The following is a 27399-nucleotide window of genomic DNA, read 5'->3' on the forward strand; positions in this document are numbered from 1 at the left end:
CCTCTCCATCGTTTTACATAGGCAGGATGTCAGTGATATAGGTCGGAGGTTGGCCAGTTTATGTGGCGGTTTCCCCGGTTTGGGAATTGGTTTCACCAGAGAGAAACGTCATGTGGGTGGAAGCTTTCCTTCTTCCCAGATCCTGTTGATTTCCTCCAACAGAGCGTGTTTGTAGGTATCTGGGAGGTTTCTCAGTTGTGTCGTGGTGACTTGATCTGCCCCAGGTGCACTGTGTGTGTTGGCAGTGTTAAGAGCGTGATTAAGCTCAAAAAGGGTGAATGGTTGATTGTAGGATTCAAAGTCCTCCACCGGGTCGTCCCTTTCATAAGTGGTAGCGATGGGTTGAGAAGTGCTGGGAAAGAATTCAGAAGCGGCGCGTTCGGCGGCTCCTGTGGGGTTATCGCTTCTTTAAGGGCCACCCGTCTGGCCCCATTGTATAGTCTTGGTTTGTCCAAGAAGGGACCGTAGTATACTCCAAACTCGGGGTGTAGACGCATTCCCGTTAAAGCCTTCACAGAGGGTCATCCATCTCTCAGATGCAAGGGCGGTGGTGTAGTCCTCTATTGTCTGTTGCGTGATCCTCAACTTGCGTTTGATAGAGCGTCTGCGCCCAGATTTGCGGTACTTGGCCAATAGGCGCAACCTGCGATTCCAGAGCGTTAGAAGGCGTTTGTCTGGGTCCGGATGATCATAGGGGACTTGTATTCGACGGGTGGCTTGTTGCTTGGCGTCTAATATTTGACCAGTTAGGTGTGCGATATCGCCGCTGGGAGATGTCTCCTCCAGCAGCTTTCGGTATTTGTCCCAGTGCGTCAAAAACGATGGTCTTGTGGCTGTGCGTGCACCTACCGCGCATCCCAGAGTGCGGCGGATTTTTATCTTGATCACTATAGGGAAATTATCGCTTCCCATTAGGTCTTCGTGAAGGTGCCAGGTGACGCTGCGCGGGTGTGATGCCCAAGTCAGATCAGGGGTTACGACACACGGCATGGGGTTAAGGCACACGGCATGGGGTTACGACAAATGCAGTCCCAGGGGGCGCAAAGTAATGGCGGATACACAAAACTACCACCTTAGTTTGATCAACACCCCCGATGACTCCACACGGATTGGACAGTCGTAGCCGAGGAATAGCCCGGCAAGGAACATTTATTTTCCAACCAAGCAGGGGGCGTTAGGAACACGCTCTGCTCGGGCATGCGAATGTGCTTGTTTTGCGAATCGTGGATTCCTAACCACTTCGCTCGTAGCGCCCGAGAGGGCGCTTCGAGCTAAGTGGCTATAACTAGCCGTTCTTTTTTTTTTTTTTTTTTTTCTTTTTTTTTTTTTTTTTTTACATGCGGAGGTGCAGAAATAATTAATGTAAAAGGAAAACTCTAACCAAAAAAAAATAATACGGAGCCCGCCGTTTCTAGGCCAGTTCGGCCCCTTGTTCACGGCAAATGCTCTGGTTCACGGGTGACTGTTTTCGTTCTTGTCGTCGTCTTGCAAATAGCCCGGTGTTGGCTTCTTTAAAGCGGCCGTAGTTTCTGCACGTGTGTTATGGTTCGCAGCGAACCACGCGACGCACCGCAAACCGGATACGTAGGCGCTTGGAAGTGTCCCAGCTGACCGGTTGACGTTATTTTCGGTGTTTTGAATGTCCCGGGACGGCGTCTTCGCCAGTTTCTTTCCGTGCTAAGTATAGAGCTGTTGTTGAATCCGATCGTGTGGCCCTCTTTCTGGACGTGCTCTGTCAGCGCGTTACCCTGCACATTATTCTTTTTGACGCCATACTGATGCTGGCATAGACGTTCCGATAAGTTTTTAGTTTCTCCCAACGTAGAGTCACCACAGGAGATCCTGTAGACGAATCCCGCAAAGAGGGGGAAAAGTCCCCATAAAGAAAAGGCTCAGGGACTCGTCTACAGGATCCCCTGTGGTGACTACGCTGCCTCCTACGTTGGGGGAAACTAAAAACTTTCCGGAACGTCTACGCCATCATCAGGATGACGTCAAAAAGAATGACGTGCGGGGTAGCGCGCTGGCAGAACACGTCCAGAAAGAGGGCCACACGATCGGATTCAACAACAGCTCTATTTTCACTTAAACAGCGCGAATAAGTTACGTAAGGAAGAGACAACAGGAAGGAAAGAGCGCTGACTCACAACTGAGGTTTTAATAATGATGTAGTGAAAGAGAAGGAAGGTGTCAAGTGCTGTAATATTATTAAATTAAAGAAGGTTACAATTATTAACCTCTTTCTAAGGGCCAAATTAACGGAATGACAATTTGCATTTCTAAGTAACCCATGTGAATATATCTACGTACAATTATTCAGAAGTGAACTACAAAGTTGTCGGTGACCCAACGGTTACTGGTTGTCACAGCCAGAAAAAAAGAAGAAGAATCACGATGTCGACGGTGATCCCAAGGGCGTTGGCTTCCACAGAAATGAAAATTGAGAAGGAAAAAGAAGAAGAAAACAGGAATAAAAATAATTTAGGGACTAAAATTCAAAAATTGGAGCTCTTTCGCCGTCAGAGTAATCGAAGGCGTACTTATGCAGGCTAGGCCCTTATTCGCTATCTTGCACGCCTCGTACACCTCTCTAGTCTTTTGTTCTTTCAAATGTTTAAGCACCTTAGTCTCAGAAAAGCTTGGTGTGCACCCGCAATCTCTCACATGCACAGCAAGATGGCCCGCTGGCGTTGAGTTTAGAGAAAGTGCATGTTCCCTAAGTCTCACATTGATGCACCTTCCAGACTGTCCCAGATACACCTTCCCACATGACAACGGTATTTCATATATGATGCCATTCTGACATTCCACGAACTTTCTTGCATGGTTGATTTTACATTGGTCGTGTGTATCCCGCTGCTCGTTGATTTTTGGACATAATCTTTTAAGTTTTTCGGGCGCTGTGAGGAGGATAGGAACCTCAAACTTTGCGGCTACTCTTTTTAGGTTATGGGAGAGACGGTGAATGTAGGGCATTACCACAGGTCGGATCTTTGTTCGGTTTGGACTTCCTCTTTGACGTTGTTTTAACATGCTCTCCACGATGGTGGAAATAACTGAAGTCGGGTACCCTGAGGCGCGAAGTCTCTGCAGCTGGTTGTTGAAGCTCTCTCCTGCTGTGTGGTCGCAAGACTTCCTCAGAGCCGCCCCCAACGTACTTGCAACAATTCCTCTCTTGACGAGCTTAGTGTGTGCGGAGTCGTACTGCAGAAGACTTTTCTTTGTTCGTGGGGCGTACATCCAGCATACACTGTCTTCGTGGAATGTTATTTTGAGCTCTAAGAATTGTAGGGACTGGTTTTCCGGCCACTCATGCGTGAACTTTAGTCCCCCGGCGTGTTCTTCGAATGTCGTTTGAACGGAATTCATGAACTGTGTCTCACATTTGGGTCGGGCATTGAGGAGGATAAGATAGTCGTCTACGTATCTGAATATACGACTAACTTGGGGAATGTCAAGGCTGTCATCAATGGCTCTATTACATTTCGAGAGGTAAACATCTGTCAAAGCAGGAGCTACACATGATCCTATACAGATTCCTCTCTTCTGTATGTAGTGTTCTTCATTGAACGTTACCACAGTTGAGTTCAAGTAAAACCGTAGAAGCTCAAGGAAGGAATCCACTGCCATTCCACAGTTGTTCTGAAAGGCTACTTCTCCATTGGCTTCAATGTGTTCTCTCAAAGCAGTAAACATCCCCTCGTGAGGTATGGAGTAAAATAAGTCTTCTACATCGAGGGATAGGCCATACCGAACAGTTAAGATGTTGTTTCCCAGATAGTCAATCACCTTCTCTGAATTGGAGACCAGAAAAGGGTCATTCAGTCGTAGGGTTGCCAATTGCCGTTAAAGGAACCTTGACATGGCTCCTTGCCACGATCCTTTTTCTGTAATGACCACACGGAAAGGACACGCTTCTTTGTGTGTTTTCCCGGTGAAGAATAAGTCCAGTTGGTCTTTATCGGCTGATGTTATCTGTTTTCGTAATTGCTCTAACTCAAACTTGTGGCACAGTTGTAGAGCTCTGGCCTTCACTGACTATCCCGCTGCTCGTTGATTTTTGGACATAATCTTTTAAGTTTTTCGGGCGCTGTGAGGAGTATAGGAACCTCAAACTTTGCGGCTACTCTTTTTAGGTTATGGGAGAGACGGTGAATGTAGGGCATTACCACAGGTCGGATCTTTGTTCGGTTTGGACTTCCTCTTTGACGTTGTTTTAACATGCTCTCCACGATGGTGGAAATAACTGAAGTCGGGTACCCTGAGGCGCGAAGTCTCTGCAGCTGGTTGTTGAAGCTCTCTCCTGCTGTGTGGTCGCAAGACTTCCTCAGAGCCGCCCCCAACGTACTTGCAACCTTCAATGTGTTCTCTCAAAGCAGTAAACATCCCCTCGTGAGGTATGGAGTAAAATAAGTCTTCTACATCGAGGGATAGGCCATACCGAACAGTTAAGATGTTGTTTCCCAGATAGTCAATCACCTTCTCTGAATTGGAGACCAGAAAAGGGTCATTCAGTCGTAGGGTTGCCAATTGCCGTTGGAGGAACCTTGACATGGCTCCTTGCCACGATCCTTTTTCTGTAATGACCACACGGAAAGGACACGCTTCTTTGTGTGTTTTCCCGGTGAAGAATAAGCCCAGTTGGTCTTTATCGGCTGATGTTATCTGTTTTCGTAATTGCTCTAACTCAAACTTGTGGCACAGTTGTAGAGCTCTGGCCTTCACTGACTATCCCGCTGCTCGTTGATTTTTGGACATAATCTTTTAAGTTTTTCGGGCGCTGTGAGGAGGATAGGAACCTCAAACTTTGCGGCTACTCTTTTTAGGTTATGGGAGAGACGGTGAATGTAGGGCATTACCACAGGTCGGATCTTTGTTCGGTTTGGACTTCCTCTTTGACGTTGTTTTAACATGCTCTCCACGATGGTGGAAATAACTGAAGTCGGGTACCCTGAGGCGCGAAGTCTCTGCAGCTGGTTGTTGAAGCTCTCTCCTGCTGTGTGGTCGCAAGACTTCCTCAGAGCCGCCCCCAACGTACTTGCAACCTTCAATGTGTTCTCTCAAAGCAGTAAACATCCCCTCGTGAGGTATGGAGTAAAATAAGTCTTCTACATTGAGGGATAGGCCATACCGAACAGTTAAGATGTTGTTTCCCAGATAGTCAATCACCTTCTCTGAATTGGAGACCAGAAAAGGGTCATTCAGTCGTAGGGTTGCCAATTGCCGTTGGAGGAACCTTGACATGGCTCCTTGCCACGATCCTTTTTCTGTAATGACCACACGGAAAGGACACGCTTCTCTGTGTGTTTTCCCGGTGAAGAATATGCCCAGTTGGTCTTTATCGGCTGATGTTATCTGTTTTCGTAATTGCTCTAACTCAAACTTGTGGCACAGTTGTAGAGCTCTGGCCTTCACTGACTATCCCGCTGCTCGTTGATTTTTGGACATAATCTTTTAAGTTTTTCGGGCGCTGTGAGGAGGATAGGAACCTCAAACTTTGCGGCTACTCTTTTTAGGTTATGGGAGAGACGGTGAATGTAGGGCATTACCACAGGTCGGATCTTTGTTCGGTTTGGACTTCCTCTTTGACGTTGTTTTAACATGCTCTCCACGATGGTGGAAATAACTGAAGTCGGGTACCCTGAGGCGCGAAGTCTCTGCAGCTGGTTGTTGAAGCTCTCTCCTCCTTCACAGCGCCCGAAAAACTTAAAAGATTATGTCCAAAAATCAACGAGCAGCGGGATAGTCAGTGAAGGCCAGAGCTCTACAACTGTGCCACAAGTTTGAGTTAGAGCAATTACGAAAACAGATAACATCAGCCGATAAAGACCAACTGGGCTTATTCTTCACCGGGAAAACACACAAAGAAGCGTGTCCTTTCCGTGTGGTCATTACAGAAAAAGGATCGTGGCAAGGAGCCATGTCAAGGTTCCTCCAACGGCAATTGGCAACCCTACGACTGAATGACCCTTTTCTGGTCTCCAATTCAGAGAAGGTGATTGACTATCTGGGAAACAACATCTTAACTGTTCGGTATGGCCTATCCCTCGATGTAGAAGACTTATTTTACTCCATACCTCACGAGGGGATGTTTACTGCTTTGAGAGAACACATTGAAGCCAATGGAGAAGTAGCCTTTCAGAACAACTGTGGAATGGCAGTGGATTCCTTCCTTGAGCTTCTACGGTTTTACTTGAACTCAACTGTGGTAACGTTCAATGAAGAACACTACATACAGAAGAGAGGAATCTGTATAGGATCATGTGTAGCTCCTGCTTTGACAGATGTTTACCTCTCGAAATGTAATAGAGCCATTGATGACAGCCTTGACATTCCCCAGGTTAGTCGTATATTCAGATACGTAGACGACTATCTTATCCTCCTCAATACCCGACCCAAATGTGAGACACAGTTCATGAATTCCGTTCAAACGACATTCGAAGAACACGCCGGGGGACTAAAGTTCACGCATGAGTGGCCGGAAAACCAGTCCCTACAATTCTTAGAGCTCAAAATAACATTCCACGAAGACAGTGTATGCTGGATGTACGCCCCACGAACAAAGAAAAGTCTTCTGCAGTACGACTCCGCACACACTAAGCTCGTCAAGAGAGGAATTGTTGCAAGTACGTTGGGGGCGGCTCTGAGGAAGTCTTGCGACCACACAGCAGGAGAGAGCTTCAACAACCAGCTGCAGAGACTTCGCGCCTCAGGGTACCCGACTTCAGTTATTTCCACCATCGTGGAGAGCATGTTAAAACAACGTCAAAGAGGAAGTCCAAACCGAACAAAGATCCGACCTGTGGTAATGCCCTACATTCACCGTCTCTCCCATAACCTAAAAAGAGTAGCCGCAAAGTTTGAGGTTCCTATCCTCCTCACAGCGCCCGAAAAACTTAAAAGATTATGTCCAAAATCAACGAGCAGCGGGATACACACGACCAATGTAAAATCAACCATGCAAGAAAGTTCGTGGAATGTCAGAATGGCATCATATATGAAATACCGTTGTCATGTGGGAAGGTGTATCTGGGACAGTCTGGAAGGTGGATCAATGTGAGACTTAGGGAACATGCACTTTCTCTAAACTCAACGCCAGCGGGCCATCTTGCTGTGCATGTGAGAGATTGCGGGTGCACACCAAGGTTTTCTGAGACTAAGGTGCTTAAACATTTGAAAGAACAAAAGACTAGAGAGGTGTACGAGGCGTGCAAGATCGCGAATAAGGGCCTAGCCTGCATAAGTACGCCTTCAATTGCTCTGACGGCGAAAGAGCTCCAATTTTTGAATTTTAGTCCCTAAATTATTTTTATTCCTGTTTTCTTCTTCTTTTTCCTTCTCAATTTTCATTTCTGTGGAAGCCAACGCCCTTGGGATCACCGTCGACATCGTGATTCTTCTTCTTTTTTTCTGGCTGTGACAACCAGTAACCGTTGGGTCACCGACAACTTTGTAGTTCACTTCTGAATAATTGTACGTAGATATATTCACCTGGGTTACTTAGAAATGCAAATTGTCATTCCGTTAATTTGGCCCTTAGAAAGAGGTTAATAATTGTAACCTTCTTTAATTTAATAATATTACAGCACTTGACACCTTCCTTCTCTTTCACTACATCATTATTAAAACCTCAGTTGTGAGTCAGCGCTCTTTCCTTCCTGTTGTCTCTTCCTTACGTAACTTATTCGCGCTGTTTAAGTGAAGATGTCTATCCAACTCGCCCAGCAACTCATTTTGGAACAGCTCTATTCTTAGCACGGAAAGAAACTGGCGAAGACGCCTTTTAATAGGGTCCTGGTACATTCAAAACACCGAAAAAAAATGTCAACCGGTCAGCTGGGACCAGGCACGTAGCCAGGGGGGGTGGGGGCATAGGGCCCGCCCCCCCCCCCCCCCGAAATCTTCCATTTTGCTGGGACCTCCTCTCCCCCCTCCCCCTCATACAGCATTTTCTCATGGGCGCCCCCCCCCCCCCCCCCCCCCCGAAACAAAATCCTGGCTACGTGCCCGGCTGGCACACTTCCAAGCAACTACATGTCCGGTTTGCGGTGCGTCACGGGGGGCGCTACGAACCATGACACACGTTAAGAAACAATGGCCGCTTTAAAGAAGCCAACAAAACCTGGCAATTTGCAAGACGACGACAAGCACGAAAACAGCCACCCGTGAACAAGGGGCCGAACTGGCCTTGAAACGTCGGGCTTCGCATTATTTTTTTGTTAGAGTTTTTCTTTTATATTAATTGCCGTTCCTAACCAGGTGGATGTCCACCGAAATGTTTACTTTCAAGTGCAGAAAGAGCACTCTCGTGGCCCCACTGGTCCTTTCTAGTACACTCAACCCTGGGTTCTGGAGCGCAAGCTTTCGCTCCACGTGAATAGAGTAATATGCACAAGGTAAAAGGTGGACACTGGTATAGGCCCCAGCGGCCCAGATAGACCAGTGACAGCTAGCGCTCCTAACGGGCGGCATTAAAGGGGCCCTGCACGGGCTTCTTTACTGGTTTTTCATTTGCACCGAACCTGAGCGCATTTAACGTAGTAACAATAAAACACTCCTTTTCTTGAATTTTGCTTTAGTTTAAAATTTATCGGCAAATTAAACTTACAATAACAAGAAAAAAAAATAACCTCCTTCATGACGTCCTTGGTTGCTTTAAAGTCACTGGATCCTGGGAAAGTAACGCCAAGCTCCGCGTGTGGTCGCCATCTTGGTCCATGAAATGAGCAATTTCTCCTTGACCCCTCCGTTCTTGGTGAGCCTATCTAGATTCGCTGGTGACGGGTAGCTTTATTGAGTCGTTTTTTTGTATACCGAGATTTTGCTAACCACACACCGGCGAAACAGGCGTACACGTTCGTACCACCACCAGATGCTGTGTCGGTGCTTGGAGGCACTGAAAAATAAGTTTACTGTCTTGAAATGCGCAAGAAGAACAATATAATTGTAAGAGATCCACGAAGATGGGCCTGATTAAAAAGCTGATCGCATACGAAGTGCCAAAGACTCTTATATTGAAGAGGAACGCTTCCAGTACGATGATGCTCCATGGTGATCTTGGCGCGACTGGTTTAGGACGACCCCCTGAAAGCTTCGAAGATTTAAATGGACCAAGATGGCGATTTCCATGGCAACGTAGGCCGATTAGCCAATCGCCTTGCTAGGTTTGGGTCGTCTGTATGTTAGTATCCGTTTGTGTCCGGCTAGCAGGTAGGGAAGGCAATGGCGCTACTTTCCCAAGATCCAGTGACTTTAAGGAGGGGGAGTGAGCTCAACGAGCGGCTGCGGCTGCCGCACTCTGTGTCGACGGCTCGAGAGGGCGCCACTAAAGCATATTCTGGTTAGGCTGTATGAAGCGGGCAGCCAGGGCGGCTCGCATTGCATTTTCTGCGCGATTAAACACTAATTCGGCATGACACTTCATTGACTACAAACGACAGCAAACACGGGGTAAAGACCAGTTCGGAACGGGAGCCACTTCGCGCTGCCATACCGACAAAAGGCCAAACCGCAAGCCAAACCTGCTCGTCGAAGGCCTTGGGAACGCTCGGAACCGGTCAGATCCTCCAGCCGATACGACCGCAGCGCCGCCGCGTACATCCAGGACCTCTCTACGCTCGCCGCGTACATCCAGGACTTTTCTACGCTCGCCGCGCGTTGGAGGGTATGCCGACGGGCATGCCGACGGGTCATTCCTTGTTTCCGTACTTTCTAAACTGCATTTGTTTCTTTTATGATCGAAAATAGTGAACAAAAACTGCTTCTATAAATAACTGAAACAGCTCGATCCACATATATTTCGTGTTTCGACTAAAAAAGAAACTTTTAGCGCCTTTGACCAGTCGTAAGCCAAGGACCAAAGACGTCACATGTTGCGCGCTTTCGGCACCGCGGGTCGCCGCCGTAGGTGGAGAAGGTTTCCGCGTCGTCCGGTTAAAATATGACGCACTGATATTTCGTTACTCCCTCCGTGCCCGCTGGCTTGCCCGAACCCCGAGGGACGTGGAAACCGCAAAAAGGTAGACGCTTAAATATTATTGCAGGGCCCCTTGAACTCACTGCCATGCGACATTCGGAGCACGGACCTCGCGGTGGCTCGCGTTCGATTCTGTATGCAGACTGTCTTTTGTATGATGTATAGGCAGTGTGACCCCGGCCTTTAAGGTGTGCATATTCCTCTTTCAAGCCGTTACAGTGATGGGAGAGAATGATGGGGGTGCCGTCTTATGTGATTACGGCAAATTTCTCCTGTGCTACGCAGTCCTCTTGGGAACGACATTTGGGAGGACGAAACACTTTAGAAACCTACAACACCTGCTGCACCACAATCAATTCAATCGAAACATCGGTCATCTGTAGAAGGGTGGTGAGCTGGGCTAGTTGGTAAGCATTATACATGGTTAAAGTCAGCGAACAACGTGAGGAAACCGTATAAGAATACAGCAGACAGGAAAGACGTCGAACTCACAACTCAATATTTCATCCAGAAGAGAAGACGGAAGAAGGTGACATATAACCAACAAGCACGTGCTTAAGGCACAAGAGCTTTGGGGCGCGGTGCAATGGTTTTAGCACATCGAAGCGTTTAAAAGCAAAACTTCTCATTCAGATAGAGTTACAAAGGATGGCTCACGCAGTGCTTTACTAGGCGTATATTATACAAGGTCTGGGGGAGCATTGCGTGAACAATCCTTCTGTTTACCTGAAAGAGCAGTTCTGTTTTTATACGCTTCGGTGCGCTAAAATCATTGCCTTGCGCCCTAGAGCTCTCGTGCCATGAGAACGTGCCTGTTGGTTATATTTCATCTTCTGTCTTCTTCTATACTGCGTGGAATATTGAGTTGGGATTTCAGCGTCTTTCCTGGCTCCTGTAAAAATCAGGAGAAGAAGAAGCAGCAGTAGATGGTCGATCCTTTTTCTGCGTTCCAAATGATTTTTGAAAGATTGCCGAAGCTTCTTGATTAGAGCCTGATCTGTTCTTTCGCTACGAAAGAAGTAAGCCTGTTTTAAACCCGGACCTACAAATCAAACTCCTGAAGGCCGCCAGCTAAGTGCACCCTTAAAATCTGGGTTCTACAAAGGTGCTTCCGGATTTTTTACCATGGAAAACTCCGATGAAGAGCCTTCATTAAATGGAAAACCAAAATCATGCCCCTCGGCGAAGGCATTAGTGAAAGGTCAAGCCAGCCAGCCAGGCCAAGAGAGAACATCAGATCAAGCGGTCAAGGGTGTCAAGCGGCGCAAAGGAGAAAATGATGACGAACCTGGCGATGACGACCAAGATGTGGTCATAATAGTATCTGAAGCAACATCAGACTCTACCATGCACGTCGATGTGGAGAAAAGTGACCTGGAGGGACTGACACTCGTTACACACCGCCGTCAGCGAACAACTGGTGTACCGGTTTTACTGACAACAGTCAACGATGGCCAACGACTCCAAAAACAGTATCCGCTCAAAGTAAGGGAAGAAATAGCGGCAGCGACAGACGCCCCTCTTGTGGAACATCATTTCACTGCTCGGGGAGGTCTCCTTGTAGATGTTGCCGACGCTGTTTCTGTGAACAAGCTGCTGAAGGTTCGTTCTCTCTGTAGAGTTGCGGTCCAAGCAACAATACCGAAGATTTACATGCGGAACAACGGCCTGGTGAAACGAGTACCGGATTGGCACTCGGACAGCGAGCTAACGGAATTCCTGGAACCGGCCGGTGTGATCGCAGCTCGTCGACCCTACCAACGTCGTTCAAAGCTTGACGAAGCGGTTAAACCGACTGACCGAGTTGTTCTGACTTTCCGGTCAAACATAGAGCGCCCAGTGAGAGTGAGGCTTGGGTTCACCAAACATGAGGTCTGCGATCATGTGTAAACTCCCTCTCGATGTTTCAACTGCCGGTCACTCGGACACATAGCCAAATACTGCAAGAGGTCAATGCAAAAAGTGCGCAGGACAACACGCAACCAAAGACTGCAAGAGAGAAGACCCCGTGAAGTGTGCAAACTGTGGTGGGGACCACCCTGCCAGCTACGTCAACTGAAAAGTGCGCCTCGGAGAACTCGCAAGAAGCAAGGCTTTTGTCAATGGACCACGACAGGCTTTGAAGCCAGTGGAGACCGTGGAGGTCAACGATACGTCCGCATCACAGAAATCACCAGTTGCATCTGTCGCCATATCAAAGCCTACAGGCAGCCAAACAACATCTGGCACAAAATAACGGGAGGGATGGGGAAAAAATAGGAAAAACGAACAGCGCCAGTAAGAATCTAACGGGGAAATAGGCACTACTCGGGGAGGAGTTCCCAACCCTTACCGCCCAGAGAATCGCAGGTCCCCAACGTGTCCCAAGCTCACCTGGCATCTTCGTCGACGGGTAGACGCCTCTACAGCAGAGCGACAAAAAATGTTTCACCACCACCAAAGACAGAAACTGATCTGCCTGGGATATCAAATGTTGACGACATAGTAAGTTTACTTTTCTCTGCCCTACGAATCTCCATTGCCCAACTACCTCCACGCCATCTCAAGTTGGTACTACAAGGAATTATGGTTTTCGAAGTGACGATTACCGATATGATCCGAAACTGGATGTAGTTATGGCCCAGGATCCAAAACATCAATTAACAGTGCTCCCTAAACAAAGACATGTGCCATTAATAATGCAGTGGAACTGTGCCAGCCTCCCAGTAGGATTGGCGGCACTGTCCTTATATTTACAAACTTATCAAATACCAATCTTAGCATTTAGTGAAGCAGAACTACCAAATAAAAATAGAATTTCCGGATATACATGCTACAAAAATCCCACAATGAAAGGCTTTCCCCACGAATCTGCGGCGGTGTTTATACGAAAAAAGCTTCCACAACATAAGATTGACAGAAGTGACCTCTGCATAGAACATCTCGAACTGATAGCAGCGAATGTAGTCGTAGGTGGACTTCCACTATGCATCGGCTCAGCCTATGTGCGTCCGGGGAAGGGCAAGGCTACTGTTGCGAGTGCGGTTGCCGAACTCTGCAAACGCTGCTCAGACCCTATTGTGTTATGTGGTGACTGGAACGCGCATCACAGCCTCTGGGGGAGTGCAAAAGATGACGCTAGAGGGAAATCACTCTCTCAGGTTTTTGAGGATTGTGATTTGGCTATAGCAAATTACGGAAGTCCGACATTTTTTAGATCACCTGCCACCTACAGTGCAATAGACATCACGGCATACTCAACAGACCTCAGCATACAATGGAGAACCTTTCCAGATACAATGGGCAGGGACCACTATTCCATATTTATAGAGTTAGCAGGTGTATGCTCAACGCAACAACGTACTGGGCATTTCATTCACTGGGACGATTCCAGAAAAGATCTCACAGCATCACCGGAATTCCTAGACCAGGCAATCGTGATTAGTACTGAAAGAGCCACAATCAGAATGCGCCTTCCAAGCCATTATCCCGAGCCCGACTTCACACTATTTAATCCTTTTGCGCAGCGAAGACAAGTAGAAAGAAAACTTCAGCAAACCAATACACCAGAAGTCAAAACCCTGCTGAATAGAATAAATGCAATCATTCGTCGAAATGCAAAAAAGGAAAAGCGTAAGCAGTGGGTTGACAGCACAGCGTCGGCCGATGCCAACAAGCCTGGAACCCACATTTGGCGAATTTTGAATTGCTTCACGGGGAAAAACGAGACGCAGTCATCTTACGCTTCAATGGCACTTCGTCTGGGCGAAAATCTACAAGACACACTGGAAAGCTTTGCGGATTTTTTTTTTTTTTTTTTTTCTTGCTTTTATGTAATTTGGCCCCGCTGTGTACCTGTTCAGGGGGCTGGAGACCCGTCAAGCTGCTTTGTCAGATTTTTTCTCCAGCTCCCACCATATGTGATATGGTGAATAAAGTTATTATTATTATTATTATTATTATTTTTCTACGCCTCAGAGTGAGGCTGGAGCGGAAAGCTACGCGGTAAAAGAAATCACCTCTTGATGCTCTTTTTACCGCAGGCACATTAGCCGCTGCACTAAAAAATGTGCCGCAGAAAAAGTGAACCAGGCCCTGACGGGATTACAGATCAGATGCTCCAAAACTTGCCCAAGGGACGACTAGAGGAACTTTTGAATTCCTTCAATATCATATGGACAACGGGACACATACCACAAACTTGGCGAACAGCATGGGTTGTTCCTTACACAAGCCGGGAAAAACGAGAACAACGCCACCTTCATATTGACGTATATTGCTAACGTCATGCGTAACGAAACTCATGGAGTGAATGATCCACTCCCGTGTCTCGTGGTGGCTTGAGAAATATCAACTATTACCCAAATAGATGACCGGATTCAGAAGGGTCCTCACAACAGCGGATAGTGTGATTGACCTATTGAGTGCAGTTGAGCATAACAACTACAACAAGAACTCAACCTTGTCAGTATTGTTTGACATCAGCAAGGCTTATGACAATGTGCAGCATTCCGCAGTCCTGAGAAAGCTAACACAACTTGGAATCACGGGTAATTTACAGGTCTTCCTAAAGAACGTTTTGGCTGGACGAACGCTCCAAGTTCGGCTGGGACGAGCAGTGAACTCGCAGCGTAAATCCCTTTGTGGCTTGCCTCAAAGAAGTGAACTATCACCGATACTTTTTAACATCCTCTTGTTAAAGTTACCAGAATCCCTCCCCAAGTACACTCTTCCTACTAGTATGTCAATTTACGCGGATGATAATTGCATTTGGACTTCAGGCTTCAGGCATCATGGTCTACGAAATGCTTCTCAAGCTGCCATTATAGCCTCGAATGAATACCTAGCTGAGTGCGTACTACAGTTTTCACCAGAGAAGACGGCCTTCATTCTTTTTCCCAGAAAAGATAGAAATAGCACACGAATAGAACTTCGGGTAAACGGAACTCCGATTCGTTGTGTCCGGCAGCATCGATTTCTAGGTTTCTCCATTAATTCTCGGCTGAATTGGCGTTCACAGGCAATGGCAACGGCAAGGTCCACAGTTGTGCTGAGAAATGCCATTAGCAGGGTGGCAGGACAGTCGTGCGGAACCTCTCCAAGGTCTATGCTACGTCTCCATTCAGCATTAGCAGTTTCCCGCATCTTATACGCCCTCCCTTATATAAAGTTGTCTCGGTCCAACTCTGAACTTCTCGAACGCATTCATAGACGAGGACTTCATACAAGCCTTGGTGTCCCCAGTTCTACCAAGAAATGACCTGGCGTACATAGAGGCGCAAGCTCTACCACTGCCTCTTTTGGCAACGCAACGCCTACTTCTACAGAAGCTCCGCTTACACGAAACAGCTACTGGAAGGAGCCTGCTTCAACGACTAGCGAGAAGGACAAGATCACGCTTTCTCATTTCTTTGCACACTCTGAAACACCCAGGGTGGTAATCAGAAGCTCGACCAAATAGTTTTGACTGCCAACCTAAGCCCCTATGGGAGACATACATCCCAAAATGCAATGAGAAGATCCCGGCCATACTAAACAAGAAAAGATCTAGCGAATCGGTGTTGAAAATGAGAGTGACTAAATAGATTTAAACAACATTTAAAGACGTTTTGCAAGTTTACATGGATGGTTCTGTAAATCGCAATAAAAGAAGAAGCATAGCCGCCTATAATGTCCCAGTCCTAGGCCTTGAGTGGAGAGGCCCCATCGACCAAATGGTGTCCTCCACGACTGCAGAAATAATAGCAATTGTGGCAGCACTTCGTACTCTTAAGAGACTTACACTACAAAAAGTAGTGCTGCACAGACTTCTCGTTGTGCACTGCAGCAGCAAAACCATATACAAGGAACATCGAAAATCGCGGTGGCTGCTTGGTCCGCGACAGAAATTCTTGAGGACTCCGGTTTCAAGATACGTTTTCAATGGATTCCCGCTCACGTTGGACTCGCCGGAAATGAAAGAACGGACAACCTTGCTACGAACGCACACAATAAAGAGCGGACAATGCACGCACCTGACGATCCGAAAGCCTTCCACATACTTGTCAAAGAACATCTCGGCTCTTTGTCGGAAACAAAAAATAGCCAACATCAGCCCTGTCTTAGTGGAAGCTTACGCCGCAAGGAGGCAACTCTACTTTGCCGACTTCGCACCAAACACCACTCGCACTGGACTTTTACGCAAATGGGGTAAAATACCTTCAGCCTCCTGTGACAGCTGTGGTGTTACAGAAGATATAAATCACCAGCTTTGCGATTTAATAAGTTCAAGAGCCATCGAAAAGACTTCGCCCAAGAACTTAACAGACATAACGTCAAGTTGAACGATATTACAAATTTAATATATCCAACTGGAAGAAGAGCTCGAAGAAAGCTACTACATGCCCTTTTCCTAAACTTCCTCCAGGCAACTGGACAACAAGCACGAATATAGAATGAAATACTGAGTGCCATTTACACTTGGGAGACCGAAAGCGTGCGTAAACGGACCTGTGATTTATCTTCGCAACGAGACAAACACTTTAGGGTTTTTTGTGTGTGTGTGTGTGTGCGTGCGTGTGTGTGTGTTCTTTTCTTCTTCAATCATCATTTATTTCAGTTAGCTTTATTCATTTTATTATTTCATTTTCATTTCTGGGCGGGACAATGCCGGCCTAATCGGCAAGGCTAAGTCCACCCAAATATTTTTAATAAAACGTCACCTCTCTCTCTCTCTCTGGCCCTGTATTCTTATAGTTTTCTCACGTTTTTCGCTGACTTTGACTACGTATATCAGTTATCTGTGATTTTTATATGAAAATTTATTGGTACAGGGGCAAGGGGACGTTCACCGCTTTATACCACTGAAACTGAGTGGTCATTGGTGCTACTCTGGTGATTGGTGGAGCTGATTAAATAAAGACCAATCATTGGTGCTAAGGGGGCAATCTGATAAACTCCCGGGATGTTCGAGATATACCATTGGAGTTTCGGAAAGAGGATCATGATTTAGATACCTGTATATTGCTATCAAGCTGCGTGAATTTCCGAGCCAAATTCATGCAAAACACAATCTGAAACAAGGTAACAGCTTCGTTGACTATGAATCCCTATTTCTTGAAAGATCAAATAAAGTGTCTAGTTTATTATGTTTATGGTAAAGAGATTGTTTATGTATGTTTATTGTAAAGAGATTGTTTATGTATGTTTATTGTAATGTTCGTTTATTGTAAAGCGTTGTGCAAAGACGAACAAGTCCAACACACATTTATAAGAAAAAGCAAAAATCACCTCGTCATTGGTCTTCGTCATATTGAGATAGGAGTTTAAAAAAATACCAACTCAAATTGGTGAAACGCCATTTCGAATATGCGTATAGTTTTCTCTACATGGGAATCGTATTCAGTTTTAAACACTGTTCGCGTTATCATCTAGTTTCTAGAGGTGTCTTTCACGGCAGCTCGACATCCTTCCAGAGGTCCATGAGCGTGCTGCCGCGAGTCTTCAGTGCGATTCTTTCCTTCATCCTCTTAATCTGTTCCTCGCTAAAGTGGTTTCTCCAGTCGCCCACTATACCCTTGCGAACAAAATCCCCTGTCATGGGTTTCTTGAGATCATCAGTCAGGGACGACTCTCGTGCCACATTGAGACCGGAGATCTCGTTCGTCAGTTCCTGCGCTTGCTCAGTCCACCTCTTGTACTCCTCGTTGAATCCCTTCATGAACTCGATGCCCGTGACCTTCAACACCCTATTCAAGACTTCTTCGTCTTCCCGCAGCCTGATGGCGTACTCCTCGCCCAAAAACTCGGCAACCTTCAAAATCCAGGACCGAGCGTCCTTCTTCAGGTCCTCGTAGGTCACCAGAAGGACGTTGGCGTCGTCCTGGTGATCGTACCAGGACAACTGGTGATCGAAGTAGTCCCCGTAGTCAGCCGTTCCCGTTATGAACATCTCGAAGAACTCGTCGAAAGACTTGGTCTCGAACTGGTAAGCCGGGAAGCTCTTGGTGTGGTGGTAGAAGGACACGCAACAGTCGTAAGGGTTCCGCGTAACGTAAATATACTTGGCGTCGGGCGAATATGGCTGAAGATGGTACGGAAGGTGAGTCTTGATGGCCCCCGGTCTCGGCATCTTGACGGCGCCCTCGGCTCCCAACAGTTCGAGGAAAGGTGTCCTCGTCATGAACTCGGTCATGTCTTTAGGGGGAACGCCTCCCGTGTAGATGCTGTACACGATGTGCTGCATCCAGGTGGTTCCGCATTTCGGGTAGCTCACGATGAACACGTCTCCTGGCCGGGGCTTGTAGGCCATGGCGGATCGAACGCAGGACTCATGGAATATTCGGCTGACGTGGAGACCATCCACGTCTCGGTACACGTCGGTGGTCATCTTGATCTTCTAGAAAAAGCAAAAACAAAAAAAAATTAATATTGCGCAATAATCATCCAAAATTGTACTAAAGTTTTACGAAAAACAAAAAAAAACGGAAAAAAGAGGAAATAAAGGACAAGTAGTTCTGACTTAAACTTTCTGTCCCTGTATTTTTTTCACGTTAAACATCAGTATGAATCAGAACCAACTAGTCTAACTTGCAGTCTTAGTCCGAAATCGGTTAATTCACGTAGAAGTAACAAAAAGTTTTCTTAATTGTTTTTTTTTCTTTGCTTGAAATCGGATGATGACTAACTTCTTCAAAGCCGCAGCCACATTGCTCGTACTTCATAAAAAATACATGGTGTTCGCTGCATACCTGATGACGTAAGTATGGGCGGACATGACATCAGCGTGTTTCAAGCATGCTTGTTTCATAGATAGTATGCTTGTATGTTTCGAACATGCCTGTAGACGGTATTTTATGACCAATCTTGCAGGACCGTGCTACAAGTAAGAAACAATCATCAGGCAGTGTCTGCGGATCGTCCGTTGTAGGATGTATTAGCGGTGTGACCACCGCTAAACTGTTTGAAAATTATCGGCTTTCTGCCCCTCCGTCAGAGTTTTCAGGTTTATCAATTTTACCAATTTCGACGAAGAATATAATCGTAAAAGGCGCGGAAGTTTATTAAGTTATTTGTCTTCTTAAACTAAATCTCTTTTAGGGCGAAAGCCTTATATGTCCCATTGCGGGAAAAGGCGTCGTCGGCGTTGTGCCCGAAAGATGGCCATAAAAATACCTCATCAAGCGGATGCGCCTCAGAAATAAAACACAAAAGCACAGCAACGCAGATGCTTCGTCACAGAAGGCGTGAAGCTGGTGGGGGCGCCGCGCCTGCGCAATGGGGTAGAGTGATAAGCGGACGCGCCTCAGAAATAAAACATAAAGAAAAGCACAGAAACGCACAAACGTGAAGCCGGCGGGGCGCAAGCCTTAACCGCCAGGGGCGTGATGGTTGGATTTCCTTTATCTAGGTGGCGCAAGCCACCGTCCGATTAAAAAGGCTCCGCCGTATCCATTCATCCATCCCTCCTTCACAATAGTCAGTGACCTTATAATTGTGCGAGTTAACTGTTCACACTTCCTGCTTCGTTAATCATCCTTCGACGTTCTTATCGACTAATGCCACGATCTAATGCACTGCGGAGGGATAACAAGATGCTGGGGGCTCGCCGCACCCTGCGTTTCTTAAAGGGGCCCTGCAAGAACTTTTTTACCGGTTTTAAATTTGCACCGAACCTGAGCGCACTGAACGTAGTAACTTAATGAAACTTTTCTTTTCTAGAATTTCGCTTTATTTTAGAAGTTATAGGCAAATTAACATTACAGAAACAAGCAAAAAATAACCTCCTTCATGACGTCCTTAATTGCTTCAGTGGCCGTGAACTAGAGGAGGGGTAGTGAGCTCAGCGAGCGCTCACGGCTGCCGCACTCCGCGTAGACGGCTCGAGAGGGCGCCACTAAAGCATGTGCTGGATAGGCTGTATGAAGCGGGCAGCCAGGGCGGCTTGCATTGCATTTGCTGCACGATTAAACACTAATTCGGCATGACACTTCATTGGCCACAAGCGACACCAAACACCGGGTAAAGATCAGTCAGAACGGGAGCCACTTCGCGCTGCCATACAGCCAAGCCTGCTCGCCGAAGACGCCGAAGGCCTTCGGAACGCTCGGAACCGGTCGGATCCTCGACCGCAGAGTACATCCGGGACCTTTCTACGCTCGCCGCACGTCGGTGCCTGATCCTACTACACTTTTCTATTATGCGCCGCCTTTTGCACCGCTTGGTGGGGGGTATGTCGACGGGTCATTCCTTATTTCCGTACTTCATAAACTGCATTTGTTTCTTTTCTGATCTAAAATACTGAAGGAAAACTACTTTCATAACTAATTGAGACGGTTCGCGCCAGTTAGATTTTGTATTTCGACTAAAAAAAAGCTTTTAGCGGCTCCGACCAGTAGTAAGCCAAAGACCAAAGACGTCACGTTTCGCGCGCTTTCGGCGCCCCGGGTCGCCCCCGTAGGTGCCGGAGGTTTCCGCGTCGTCCGGTTAAAATATGACGCACTGATATTTAGTAACTCTTTCCATGCCCGCTGGCTTGCCCGAACCCCAACAGACGTGGAAACCGCAAAAAAGGTAGACGCTTAAATAGGATTGCCGGGCCTCTTTAAAGGGACAGCTTCGGTCAATATTTATGAATTTGGGATTGCGACCGTTTTCAACTAAGGAAGTGTTCCTGCACTCTAAAAAAAAAGGGTATCACCTTACACCCTTTTGTCCCATATAATACACCCCAAAGCTTCATTTCGACGTACAGCGCCCTATAGGCGAACTGACGGCACCAAATTTTACCAGTGGCTTGATAACGGTGCGATATAACTTATTAAATTGCTAAAGTTCGTATCAAAGACCAAAGAAAGAAAACACGGAGCTTTTGCAGTACAGCCAAGAAAACTCCAATAATCTTTTTTGTAGTTATTAATACGTACATCAGCTATCTTAATATCTTGTACCACACGGCTATCAAGCCCCTCGTAAACTTTGGGGCCGCCTGTTCGATTATGGGGCGCTGTACGTCGAATTGAAGTTTTGGGGTGTATTATATGGGACAAGGGGTGTAATAATACACCTTTTTTTCTGAGAGTGTGGACTACAAGGTATAATATAGTTGTCCTCAATATTTTCCGTAGTTTTTTTTTTATATATATATATATAACGGCTCAAAGTTTGGTTTCGTGCTTCTACGGCAAAACCGAAACTATCTGCTGGAGGGATGGCAACATTGATCATCAGGCGTACGGCACGGATGAGTAAAAAACCGTTATGGATAGCATTTCTAGACATCATGGGGTGTACGACTATGTGGGTCAGGAAAAACTCTGGGTGCAGCTGGGAGAGTATGATTTAGATTGATTAAGATTTTACAACAGATATACACAAATAATAAGGTAGTTATAACATGGGAATCACAAATCACAGAAATCACAGAACCGTCAGAAATAAAAAGAGGACTCCAGGCAGGGTTGAACCCTATCACCTTTCTTTTTATAGTGTACCTGAGCAGAAAGGAAAAGAGATATTAGACGAGGGCAATTTTAGATTGTGATGTTTCATATATGGAGAGAGGGGGAAAAGTAAACCAAGCTACACCGAGGATGCTTCACGCATACGACATTCTAGTGTTAGCAGATAGCCGGGATATCTTACAGAAGCTGATTAAGATCCGTGGAAAGGAAGGACTCTCTGGGCCTGCAATTCAGTTGCGACAAGTTGAAAATAATGCTTCATAACGATAAGATGAGGGTCCGTTGAAAATATAAGACCTTTTGATATAACACGTAGAGGAGTATGGTTGAAGGAGGGAAAACAATACTTAAAACAGGAAGAAAATATTCTAAAGAAAGGAAAAAAATGCAGCAATGATGAAGCGTAGGGCGCTATGGAATTACAAAAGATATGGACTTGTTAGGGGAATATTGAAAGGTGTCATGGTGTCAGGGTTGTCCTTTGGCAATGTGGTATTCTGCATGAAATCTGATGTCCAGTCGAGCTAAGAGACCCGGGAGAGGAGCGTGGGAAGACTGGCACTGGGGGCGCATGAGAATACACCAAACGGAGGAGTGCAGGGAGACATGGGCTGGGCATCTTTCGAGGTTAGAGAGGCGATCAGTAAGTTGAAATTTGAACAATGACTGGTCACAATAGAGAATAAACGATGAGCTATAAAAGGTATACGTAAGCTTCCTTGCATGAAACGTTTGAACACTAAATGGACAAACCGAACCCAAAAACAAAACTTCATATAACAACAGTCAAGTGCGGGGGCAGAACAGACTACCTCTGTGAAAAAGGAAGTAAAAGAAGCCGAGAAAAATATGTGGGAGGAAAGAATGCAGAAAACATCAGCTTTGACTATGTATAGGGATCGAAAACAGAAAATAAGGAAGGAACATTGGTATGATAATTCACGGGGGAGCTCATTGTTATTTGAGGTTAGAACAGGAGTATATGGAGGACTGAGACATATAGGACAAAGTATGAGAAAATGAATGCGAGGTGTGCCGTATGCCAAGTGAAAGACGAGACAATATAACATGTGGTGTTGAGATGCGAGGGCTTGATCCCGCCCTACCGGAAGCGGGTGACGTATTTCGCCTGAACGGGTTTGCACACGAGAATAAAAGAATGAGTGATAAGTGCATTGTAATAACAAAGAGGAGATTTGAAGACTGGTGGAAATTATCTACGGAGAATCGAATAAAGAAATCATACTTTTCGTTCTTAATTGCTAGGCTCGATGGCGTAAACTACCTCCCGTTATGAAGCGTACAGCCGTTAGCATCCCTCCATTCATCCATCCGGCCACGACGTGACGTCATCGTGATTATGGAGTACACGGTACAACCAATAAGCCGCAGCTCCACCGTGACGTGACGTCACAAGGGTGCTGCGAGAGTGTTCCTCGACTAAAAGTTAACCCGCTTGCTGTCCGCTTAAGAGCAGCTGGTCGCATCTTTGAAATCGGTTTCAGTGGAGTACGCGGCTTCGCTTTGACGTAATATTTCGACTGTGATCATATTTCGCGCCACTAAAGCGATACCCGTCATTTATTTTGGTTCTGTTTTCGACCGGAGCTGCGCTTTATTGAGCTCTCAATGACCATAGACCGACGCGCACTTTAGAAACAAGCCCGCGTTTGCCTACACCAGGCGTCTGCGCATGAGCAGTACCGACAGCAGCGCCACCCCAGCGGCCTGACGTCTGAAAGATGAGTTGGTGTACACCATAGCGGAACAACTGCCGGAGAAGAGAACATCCCGCATAATTGCTGTGCAACCTGTGTATGCTATACTCGTGTTTACCTCAAGAAACATACTGGAAGAAGAAATCCGGCTCCTCCCGCAACGTTGCTGATTTCCTCCTTCGTGCGTTGAATTAAGATATATGTAGGTGCATGCTAGACTAGATTTATATCATTTAATCGAGACGTACCCGTTTCAAGCATCAAAAGCATCGTTTCTTCCTACCATACCCAAAGCTCGTAAGAAATACTTCGAGCAGCGCATGGATGATGCGTAAAACTTCTTGATGTGACAAAGAGAAAAAAAGACAAAAACTGCCCCTACCCCTCCCCCAAATGTCCTCACTGGATGGATGGATGAGGCTGAACACTTTGAATCTGGTGGCAGCTTGCGCCACCTAGCCAGCGTTATTCTTCGTTTGTTTTTAATAACATTTACTTAGCACAGAATTAATTTCTCACTCGAGGGTCCACGCAGCGCCTCCTATAGGTTGGGTCGGCATCGACGCAAGCGCGTCGGCGCGCATACTATAGCATGTGCGCCGACGCCAAGACGCACGCTTATGCCTTTTTGCGCCGAGACTTGTCGAGCTTTAGCGTGTTTAGCCGCTTTGGGAAGGTCGGGAATGCACTAACGATGACGTCATGATCAGGCCTTGCCCGCTAGGGGGTACGTACTGGCGTGAGGCGCTTCCAACTTTTCCGTGCGTTGGCAGCCGAGGCCATCGCAATCGGTCCATCTTCACGTCCAAGGAGATAACCGACATGCCTTTCAAAGCATGCCGATAATAATCTCTTTTAGGGAGATCATTGGCGTGCCTTTCAAAGCGTGAACCTGCTGCGCGGCAAAACGCAATTGCTGTCTCGGCATGTTGGTACATCCGTGACCGAGGGCACTTGCAGGCTGATTGAGTTCGTCTGTGATCAGGAACCAGGCGGGGTTTCCCGCTGGCATGTAGGCCGAGAGCTTTCTCGTGTGCGGACAGCAAGTCTTCTGCTTCTTGCGCACGAGTTGCGGTGACGTCAGAACAATGCAGAGCTCTGATTGGCTTTGTGTGTAGTGGGTAGACCACAATGCTTGATGTCTTGAGGTCTACAAGAATTGTGACGCGCAGAGATTCGGCTCGTCGGTTCATCCCATCGTCTGATCGCCACACCCCTTGACTCGCTAAGCCAACCCGACGTTTTCTACGTTTGAGTAAGTTAGGTTAAACTGTGCAGCGAGCGCACAGTTTCAGGGCAACAATCAAGCAGCTGTGGAATGGTTGCATGATGGCGATTCGAAGAAAATCAGTCGCACAGGTGTAGGAACATTGAATAAGACCAGTCTTCGCGAAAACTATCCACGGCAGCTGGAATGGTTCTCTGCCCGATCCCCACGCGTGACAAATCAACCGCCGATAGCAGAAGTATGAAGTGTCCCGTGATATTCGAGCGACTGGCGAGAATGTTCTGTCCAAAGATAGGACAAGGCAGTATCGATCCCCAGACCGACACTCGAAGGCGCGACTGCAATCAGCCGTGCTGGTGTCACGCTTGAAGTGCTGGAACGCCTAGCGTATGTCTACCCCTTCGTTAACGAGACGGTTGCTGTCCGAGCAGCCCGGCCTCCAATACGGAAAAACCCTCGCATACGCCTCATGCGGGACTTCTTCAGCTTTCGTCGGCGCTCGGCGGTACTAGCTTATATATATATATGGACACGTCCGTTAATATGGACACGTCCGTTCCCAAAGAAATCGTCCATAGTGTGAGTTGTCCATAATAACGGTGTCCATAAAAACGTTGTCCATAATAACGAGACAAAAATGCATGTATTTCTTCAGTTTGACTACGAAAATGGTGTACATATAGAGGGGTATCAATATGAACGGGGTCCATTTTAACGAGACATGACTGTATTGATATTACACGCATCCAACATGGGGCACATGGGATACGCCGACGTCCCACAGAGAAATAACCCTCTACGCAATGTCGAGATCATGACGTCTAGATAGACAATCTGGGAAGAAAATAAGTCAGAGATTAACCACCGTAACCACCCCCTCCCCCCCCCCCCCCCCTCTTTTAACCCTGGCACTCCATTAACATACCCCCGACTGAATCCCCCCCCCCCTCCCCCTCCGGCCAGAGTTTCCTATACAAGGGGGGGGGGGGGGGGGGGGGGGGGTTCGAGTGTCGCTACTGCGCGCTGCACGTTAAAAACCCCACGCTAGCAGCGGTACCGCACAGACAAAATGTATCTTCTACAGCGGAAACCAGTGTCGCCATACCTCGAAAGGCAGACTAGCCTTCCGCTGCTTAAACACGAACGCCTAATTCTTTCGTTTGCTTTTCTTATACAAAGGACACACAACCCAGACATGTGACGTTACTGAAATAGAACAACTAAGTATACCTCACTCGTTATTCACTGAAGAAATAACTAAGCACGTTACTGGTTACTGCAATTCAAATGATGCGCGTGACATCAGCTTAAAAGGAATGCGTTATATTTTCGATCCTTCGAATGTGTCGTTTGTATTAAAGCAGTAGGTGCTTCCAACATTTGTCGCCAATAAAAGTTCCCCTTCTTAACTCGTTCATTCAGAAAAAAAAAAAAAGAAACGGTCGCTATACCCGCACACCTTGTGCAGTGCACATCCTTTTTATGGTCTATCAAGCGTTTTCTCGTCGTGCAAATTACAGGGGCGAGCTGGGGTGAGGAGTAGGATGGTTACACGTTCCTTCTCTTAAAGCGTAACTACGTCGTTCCTCCGTTACAGAGAAAAACAAGCAACTAGATACAACTAACGCGTTACGTTTAAGTCTGACAAATCCATAGTATGCCTCCCCCTCCCCCCCTCCCACCTGAGCCCCTTACAGGAATACTGCACACAAGCCCGGATTGACGATCTCGGATAAACACCTGACGGAGCTGTCCTTGAGCGAGCGATGTGAACAGCGACCTCGCTTACGCATCGCGTAGATAATGCGCCGGCTTCACTCACCTTCTTTGTTGGCCAACTTCCGTGCTTGATCAGTCGCTCACGTGAAGAACCTTCGGACGTCCAGTGCAGCGAGCAAACGTCCGTACGAGGAAAAACGAGGCCGGAGAATGCCTGGGAGTAAGGGAAGGGTTGCCAGACACTTCGTGCTCCCCTTCCCTGTCTGCCCTTCCCCTCGGGCGCCGCGTCAGATGTTGCCGGTCTGGCTTGTCTCGACGGCAAGAAGACGGGCCGGTTGGGAAAGAAGACCGCGTCGAGGAAGCGATGGCATACACCTCACTACCCTGATAGCGCTGCGTTGTTGCGAGTTGCGTGTACGCCTCCACCCGTGTGCCGTCGCATTGTTGAGGAATTCTCGTTGTAGCTCAAGTCCGGACACAGTTGACGCTACTAAGTAATGGGACTGATCGAGCAGTGTCAAAAGCCGAATTCACTGTTTTTTTTTGTGTGTGTGATTGGTTCAGCGACCATAGAACAAGTACAGAAACACGACGAACGTAACGGCATGACGGTGCGCTTCTCACGTATTCTGATTGGTACCATCCGCTCGTCTACGTCTGGACTTGAGGTAAAACGAGGTATGGCTAGGGTGCGTGAGAAGGAAGATCGTAATGATTTGACCGCCGCACGCATTGCTATACACACACACACAGAAAAAAAAGTGTAAATTCTTACACCAAGGTGGGGATTCGACCCAGGATCCCTGGGTTCTGTAGCTCGAGCTTTCGCTCCACGTGCTCCGAGCTGGTGTGCGCTAGCCTACTCGGCCACCGATCCCCCGTGGTCTCAGACTAGCAGTCCTGCATTACGGTTTTTAATCACGATGCAGGTTAGTGTCTAACACTCGCGCCACAGGGCCATCAATGCCCCCAAGTGTAATAGTACGTCAGTTTGACTTTAGCAGGAATGAAAGCTGTTATATAAATCGCATCCCACATCTGTTCACTTCTTTCGCGATTATTGTCCACAACCTACGCGGGTCCGATCCGCACACGGTGAAAAGAATATTCCAATGCCTTTCTTATTTAAAACAACAACAGCGACAATAATGGCCTATGTCACATATATACAGGGTGGTTTTTTTTTTCTTCTTGTATTTATCGTATTCCGATTCTTTAGAAAAAAAGCTATAAAACGTACATAACTGCGGTCTGCTCAAGTGAGTTATACGGCCAGGCGGACGTTATGGTCAAGAGAGAATGCAACTAAATGACTAATCAGCGAAAATTCATCAATTA

General features: G+C 47.0%; 1 protein-coding gene across 1 annotated transcript; it reads right to left on the reverse strand.

Moving 5' to 3' along the window:
• Window positions 1–17136: 17136 nt before the first annotated feature.
• LOC8042516 (sulfotransferase ssu-1) lies at window positions 17137–26324 on the reverse strand. The gene is made up of 2 exons (XM_029982477.4): window positions 26165–26324; window positions 17137–18332 (listed from the first exon to the last, which is right to left on the reverse strand). Exon 2 carries the CDS (start codon window positions 18321–18323, stop codon window positions 17385–17387), a length of 939 nt encoding a protein of 312 aa, XP_029838337.2. The 5' UTR covers window positions 18324–18332; window positions 26165–26324; the 3' UTR covers window positions 17137–17384.
• Window positions 26325–27399: the final 1075 nt, after the last annotated feature.

The sequence above is a fragment of the Ixodes scapularis genome, unplaced genomic scaffold (genome assembly GCF_016920785.2).
Source record: "Ixodes scapularis isolate PalLabHiFi unplaced genomic scaffold, ASM1692078v2 PGA_scaffold10__122_contigs__length_95168666, whole genome shotgun sequence".
NCBI lineage: Eukaryota > Metazoa > Arthropoda > Arachnida > Ixodida > Ixodidae > Ixodes > Ixodes scapularis.

Coding starts and splice junctions, on each gene's coding strand:
- LOC8042516 (XM_029982477.4), bottom strand. CDS start 18,323: ATGACCACCGACGTGTACCGAGACGTGGATGGTCTCCACGTCAGCCGA.